Source organism: Mastomys coucha, unplaced genomic scaffold (genome assembly GCF_008632895.1).
Source record: "Mastomys coucha isolate ucsf_1 unplaced genomic scaffold, UCSF_Mcou_1 pScaffold1, whole genome shotgun sequence".
Taxonomy (NCBI): domain Eukaryota; kingdom Metazoa; phylum Chordata; class Mammalia; order Rodentia; family Muridae; genus Mastomys; species Mastomys coucha.
The window spans coordinates 26,839,165-26,846,450 of record NW_022196891.1 but is presented as its reverse complement, the minus strand read 5'-3'; the positions used below and the strand labels follow the sequence as shown (position 1 = coordinate 26,846,450).

Here is a 7,286-nt window from a genome sequence, read left to right as displayed (position 1 = left end):
GGTGGGAATTGACTCCCCACTTAGTTTTTGTCTTGTGTTCACGAGAGCCCTGGCATTCCAAGTTCCCATAGGAGGGAGTTAAGGGCAATTTGCTACTTCTCTTATTCCAGGTCTGGGGAAAGAAAGTTACTTGCCAGCCTCTGTTTTACATCTGCTCTTATCTTCCTAGGAGACTGCGGTCTGCCTCCAAACATTCCTAATGCCACGGCAATCTTGCATGGACACACCAAGTTTGCCGAGCAAACCGAAGTGACATATTCATGTAATGATGGCTTTAAACAAATTCCAGACAAGCCAAACACAGTGGTCTGCCTTGAAAATGGCAAATGGTCTGACTACCAAATATTCTGTGATAGTAAGTTCTTCATTTCTTTTTTATTTTTTTTCCGAAAAGTTTTGGGAATGTGTTGTCTCCTTCAGGTTGTTTTTACACCTCTTTGGAGTGACTGGTAATTGATAGTTTTCTAGCATTATTAAACCCCAGAGTATACACGTTGGCAGTTTACACTCGAGCTAATTGAAGGCCGTACTTCCTATGGCAAGTCCTGCTTCATTAAGAGTTTTTCTTTCTATTGTACAGGCTAATAGAGAAAATAAATGATAGGTACTGTTTAGGGAGTAAATTATATGTGAATATATTTGGCAATTACCCTGAGACACGCACCCTGGTGATCTGTCTTCTTCAACTTTATTTTGTTAAGTAACGGATGCAACTCTTGGGAGACATTTTAAGGTCTTCGAAAAAAAAATCTGTTGTACATATAACCCTATGTTATCTTTAAGATACAGTTTTAAGAGGTTCTGACATTTCATCTGAACGTAATACTAGATGGTATGTCTACCCACCAGGTGTCTATATGTAGCCTATTGCTTTGCTCTTTTATTGTAAACCTCTATAGCATGTTACTCTAAGTAGGGTTGGCAGAACACATTGGTAAGATAGAGGAAGGCTTTCAAGGGTTAAAGCATTACTGTCTGCTACATACACTTTATATACATTGCACACCACCACGGCTATGCTAATTTTCTTTAAAAAAAATTAACATTAGTTTACTGTTATGTTGCTCAGTCTGACCTCAAGTCCTGGGATCAAAATCCTCCTGCCTCAGCTTCTCAAGTAGCTGGAGTTATAAACCACGATACTTGCTTTTCTTTTTTTACTTTTCTTTCTTAAATTTTTGTTAGAAATTATTTCTAACAAAAATAACAAGTATAGTATGATAACCACATGAGCTGGCAACATACAGACTTATCACATGCTGTCTATTCCACGTAATTGTATGTGCTCTACCCTCATGATTTTCATGTACTGTGGTTGCTACCCCCAGCACCAGTGCAAACATGTTAGCTAGGACTTAACATTATGTTAGGGTGGCTGTGATGTTGCTAGGCAACAGCTCCATTGCATATCTGCAGGCACCACATTTGTCTATGTGGCCCATTTATGGATCAGAATATTGTTATATGGTGAATGACTGATGACACAAAAGTAGAGAGAAAAGTGAGACTTGATTGCTGCCTCTGAGTGACCTGAATCAGGGCACTCTATAGTAAATCCAGAATCATTCAAAATTAACTTTCGAAAACACACTAGAGCCCGGATTTATAGTTGTATTTTCAGCCCCTTATACAAGGCAAAAAATAACCCATAAGTTCTCACCACATGTTTTCAGAGTTTGTAACACTTCTACAGTCTTGTTTCATCTAATCCTTCAAGCAACCTCATGAGTTGTGTAAGCGGGGACTCTTCTCTCAGTTTCAGAGTTAAAGAAATCTTCTACCAGAAGATGAATAATGTAGGCAAGTCCTGTACCTTTTATGCCAAAGAGCTTGGCTTCAAGCTTGGGCCGCTGAACTTATGAGTCATCATTTCTTGCTGTACTCCTTGCCTCTCTAGGGCACATTTGCCCAGCTGTTTTTACTTGGTGCGGACTTTATGTACGCAGTTGGTTCATCAGACCCTTGGTATCAGGGGCTGTGTGAGGTTAGATGAGTGCGTGTAAAAAATTTAGAAGTATCCAGTAAATTCTATTATTGTCGACATTTGTATGTGAAAAACTTCACAAACACCTAGTAGTTGAAAAATGAAGGTATGCATGTGATTGCACTTGATAGACTACAAAAACCACAGTCACATTTATTTAAACATGAATATATAAAGATCCATACCAAACAAATAGTTGATGGAAAAGGGGGTGGTTTAACTACTAGCTATTAGGTTATACCGATTATAAAATAAGTTGACATTTCTCTTTCTCTGTTGCCATGTTAACTCTTTTAGAAACGTGTAATGCTCCAGCAAGGGTGAATTTTGCGTCCCTCAAAAAAGAGTATCTCAACCTGAATTTTTTCCCAATTGGTATCATTGTGGAATATGAGTGTCGGCCAGGATTTCGAAAACAACCTTCCATCTCAGGAAAATCAACTTGCCTTGAGGAGTTAGTGTGGTCTCCAGTTGCTCAATTTTGTAAAAGTGAGTATAATTTGAAGATGTAATCCCAGTCATTTGTATTTGGGGAAATATGTCTTCCATTTGTGCTTGGAAAAAAAAATGTATAATATTTCTTCAAAGATTCCTGAGTTATTTTTTTAATTAGACAAATATTCACATAATAGGAGTACTTACTGACAGAGCTCATGCTTATTAAATTTAAGGTTACCTAAAATGGTGACATACTCCCAAGTACTTTGCTTTTTTTGAAGCGACAAAACATGAGCGTAAAATTAAAGAAATGTAAAGGTTAGAAATATCAGTGGCTCAGAGGATGAATTTGTGTATATGTGCCTGATATTTAGGCTTTTTTTCCTGCTGTTTTGAGATATAATTAACAAGTAAAAATCATGTAAACCCAAGTACACATTATTTTGTAATGAATTTCCATTTGTTACCTGTGTGGCGTACTTTTTTCATGCGTGCATGACTGTGTCTGGATGAATAGACATGCATTGTATTGAGAATATTCTAGGATACCCCGAGGTGCCAGGCCATAGGTGCCTTTGGTCTGGAACTTCATCTCATAGAGTGTACTGATAGTCTTCTCCCAGCCTCCTTCCTCTCCATGTCCCCCTCCCTCCCCCCCCCACCTGCGTCTAGGGAATCTCTCTCCCATATTGCTATCACTGGGGGTATAGGTGTGCCACTGTGCCCAGCTGTTTACATGGAGTCTGGTGACCCAAACTCACATCTGCAGTAAGCAAGCATTTTATTAACTGAGACATTTCCCCAGGTCCTTACTGTCGCGTGGGTGTTTGTGTTCCTGTGTGTGCATGCGGTTGTAGACCAGTGCCTACGAAGGCCAGGGGACCACCTTAGGTATCGTTGTTCAGGCTCTGTTCACCTTACTTTTGGACAGTGTCTATCCTTGACCTGGAGCTTCCCAAGGAGGTTCCACTGGCGGGCCAGTGAGCCCCAGGGCTCTGCGTGCCTCTGCCCATCCAGTTCCGGCAAGACAAGTGCTTGGTACCATACTTTACATTCTTCTGTGGGTCCCGGATCAACGTCAGGTCCTTGCCCTTACACGGAAAGCACTTTGCCAGTCCAGCTTTCTCTCTCTCCCTCCCCCATTTACATTTTTTTTCTAAATTGAAATAAAAGTGATGTGTTTCATTGTCTTTGTAATTTCATAATCCAGGTCACTCGGGTCTTCCTTATTCTCCTCTCTACTGTCTTACCTGTCACATTCCTGCTGCTCCTGGTCTCAGGTCCTCTTTCCTTCTGCTCTTCTGTTACACGTAGACCATTGCATCTCCTCCTTTCCTCTCCCCTTAAGATCTCTTTCTTCTCCATTCGCTTTTCTCATAATGTATGTATACCTGTATATGTATAATTGCTGTCACATAATGTATGTATACCTGTATATGTATAATTACTGTCACAATCTCAGTACAGTTAAGAGAGCTGTTTTTTTTTGTTTTTTTTTTTTTTGTTTTTGATATTCTTTTTTAGAAAAAGCATGCCCTAATCCTACAGAACTGACAAATGGTCACATCAACATATCAACTGACATATTATTCGGCTCAGAAATAAGCTTCTCATGCAACCCAGGGTAAGTCTCATCACTCTAAGACTCTCTATTCAATTAGAAACAAAAGAGACCAGGGATTCAGTGAACACTGGATAGATTTGCGGTCTGCCGTCACAGGTCGGTAGCGTCTGAAACAGTCCCTTAGAGTGAGAGTGAGGGTAAGTGTGAGCAATGCATAGTGGTGCACATGTGTGTCAAGGTGAAAATGAAAGCTATTTTCTATATGCTACTGAAAAAAAAAAAAACCCACAACACACAAAATGCCTTTCCCCAAAGAGCCTTTGTTGTGAGCTCTTTGTGGTAATATGTCACAAGCAGACTTAGTAGTCACAATTAAACTTAGTGGTGTAGACCAGGGAAAGATTTTTAATACTTCTAATTTCTCTAGATTATTAAATTCACAATACATATGCAGTTCTAAATGTGATAAGTGTAGAGACTACTGAAATATATTGATGATACAAAAAAAATAACAATCCGTAAGAAATCAAACTAATTTTAAACTGATTTAAGTATTAATCTGCATCTCAGTTTTACTCATATAGTAAATAAACTGTTACATCACGGGCTAAGAAAAAAGCCTAGTGTAGAAATGCCCTCCTAACAGGAGGTTTTTACGGCTTCTTTAGTTCTTCAGGTAGAACAGGGAAGTTCTTTAAGTGTCATGAGCGACTCACCCAGTTTGTTCTATGTTCTGAGTTCAGTCACCACCCCTCCCCCCTTACGACAGGGAAGTGGGCAGCGCTAAGTGGATCCAGTGGATTTACAAGAGCCCCAGGTTTGGGGAGGAGCAGGTGGAGAGCCAGAGGAGGGATTAGAAAAGGGGAGGAGGAGGGTTGAGTTTGGTCAAAACACCTTATAGATGTGCAGAAAGTTCTCAAAACGTTTTCCTAAAAACCAAGGGAAGCAAGATACCTTTCCTTTAGAACCTAGAGTGGAAGATGTCATCACACATGATTTCAGAAGGTTTTTTTTTTTTTTTGTCATGTATGTACTTTTAATGCTGTAAGCAAAAGAAGCATTTTGCATTTCAGTATTGTCTCTCTGAACTAAATTTTTTTTTTTTCTCTTTAAATTTCCATCTAGATGGTTATCAAAACTGCCATTTTGTCTCCATTTTCTGGTGGAGTAAATCTTTTAAAAATGAAGTTCTGGAGAATTTAAAAGACAAGACTCCTGTCTGTGAATATAACAGCCTTCCTTCCCCTCTCCTTTAGGTTCAGGCTAGTCGGCGCATCCTCTACTTTCTGTTCTCTGATCGAAAATACTGTTGACTGGGACGATGCATTTCCAGTGTGCATAGGTATGTTTTCTTTTTAAAGTTCTCAAGGTGTGGGGCCACAGGATCAACAAAATCCACTGCTTCTCATTGAAGAACTACCCACATCTAGATGCGTGGTGCTTCTGCTTTTTCACTGGGTCTCTACTAAATGACAGACTTCTTAATTTATCAGCTGTGGGAGGACTCTTAAAACTGGCTCTAAGCAGTAATATTCTTAACTATAGCATAGTTTAAGAATTAAGAACCTGCTGTATTATACTTCTAGTAGTCAAAGAAGCAGATTTCCCAGTTGTGTGGAAGGAAATATTCCTCAGGGCCTGAATGATTGGTTCCATGTGCTAAACTGCCACCGGAAGGCATTTACTACAGGTCTCTTACTGCAAATTGGTTCTTTCTCTAAGAGCCAGTGCTGCCTACCTGTCTCTTTAAGAGGATAGTTAATCAGTTGATGACCTAGAAGGTTTTAAGGTATGCTGTGCTTTTATCATTAGAAAAATAAGGTTGCATGATAAGAAACCATCCTTATGCTTGAGAATCTCAGCTTCTAAAGAGAAAAATACAGTGAAAAATAATATCATAAAATAAAAATATCGGGGCTGGAGCGATGGCTCAGCAGTTAAGAGCACTGACTGCTCTTCCAGAGGTTCTGAGTTCAACTTCCAGCAACCACATGGTGGCTCACAACCATCTGTAATGGGATCTGATGCCCTCTTCTGAGGTGTCTGAAGACAGATATAGCATACTCACCATATATATAAAATAAATAAATAAAATCTTTAAAATAAATAAATATATCTAGCCAAATGTAGGTCCACTAGAGGCATGGTTTCCTTTACAAACGGAGAGGAGAAAATTGCATGCAGCTTATTTATTTGTTTGAGTTCTGGGCATAGATTCCTGGTCCTTGTGTATGCTAAGGCCACTATGTCCTACTACGTCCCTGACATTTTAAAATATAGGCTTTATTTTTTTCTGTCTTTTCATTCTTTTTGTAATTAACTTATTACTTCCTCAAATGGCTTCTAGAACCCTGATGTCAAAATTAATGGTAAGTCCAGTGTGTGTGTGTGTGTGTGTGTGTGTGTATGTGTGTGTTACTATGAGAAGAGTTGAAAAGTGTGTACTTTGTGGACCGACACTCTGGTAGCCAATGTGTGGAATCAGTTGATAACAAACAACTACTAAGAACCCTGCTGTCAAGGAGCGCACTTGTGTCAGGCCCAACATGGGCCCTTTCTGCTAGGCCTTTTCACTTTTGTTTTCTTAGGACTGTTGGAAAGGTTTTATCATTTCTACTCACTATAAGGTTTTCTGTTTCCACTTGTAATAAAATATCTTGTAAAGATACTGAAAGATGAAGTAAAAGGAGGCGCTGGAATACACAGTCCCTTGGCCCAGGTAACCTGGCCTAAAGCCTAGGTAGGCAGCTTCACTGTGAAGCCGGTAGATGCCGCCCGTAGGTTCCCAGAAGTGTGCCCCGCCCCCTCAACCCTCCACCTCCCAGGAATGTGTCCTAGTGCAGAAGTGTTTGCGCAAAGCCAGCTTCCTGTTTGTGCTGCGCTTTAAGTCACAGCCCTGGTTTTTTTTTATGCTCTTTACTGTGGTGTTGAACACACACCATTGTTCTCTTGGCTCTCAGTCAGCTCTCCTGCAACTGCTGAGATCTGCAGTTCTCAGGAAACTCCCTGAACCCGAGCAGTCCAGGTTATCACCTATTTCCGGTAAATCCCCACTGAAGGAGTCGTAGTTTTGATGTCCACGTTACGCTACATTTTGTTTTGGTTTGTTTTGAAATCACGAAAACAAAAAGTGGAAAGTGAATTCTCCCCCCCGCCCCCAACATAATATTTTTATAAATAATTTGGGAATTTCATACAATGCTCCCCGATCACACTCACTTCCCATTCTTCCCAGGTCCACCCTCCCACCCTTGCATCCCTTCCCCTGCCTCCCCCTACCACACCACAAAGAAACCAAAA

At 40.2% G+C, this 7,286-nt stretch overlaps 1 protein-coding gene across 2 annotated transcripts in view; it reads left to right on the top strand.

The window, feature by feature from the left end:
• Positions 1 to 7,286, top strand: part of Cd55 (CD55 molecule (Cromer blood group)) — a 24,131-nt gene that overhangs the window by 666 nt on the left and 16,179 nt on the right. For both annotated transcript variants that reach the window (XM_031381339.1, XM_031381347.1), the window contains exons 2-5: positions 170 to 355; positions 2,282 to 2,473; positions 3,947 to 4,046; positions 5,243 to 5,328. In XM_031381339.1, coding sequence (XP_031237199.1) covers positions 170 to 355; positions 2,282 to 2,473; positions 3,947 to 4,046; positions 5,243 to 5,328 — 564 coding nt within the window. The remainder of the gene's footprint in view (positions 1 to 169; positions 356 to 2,281; positions 2,474 to 3,946; positions 4,047 to 5,242; positions 5,329 to 7,286) is intronic.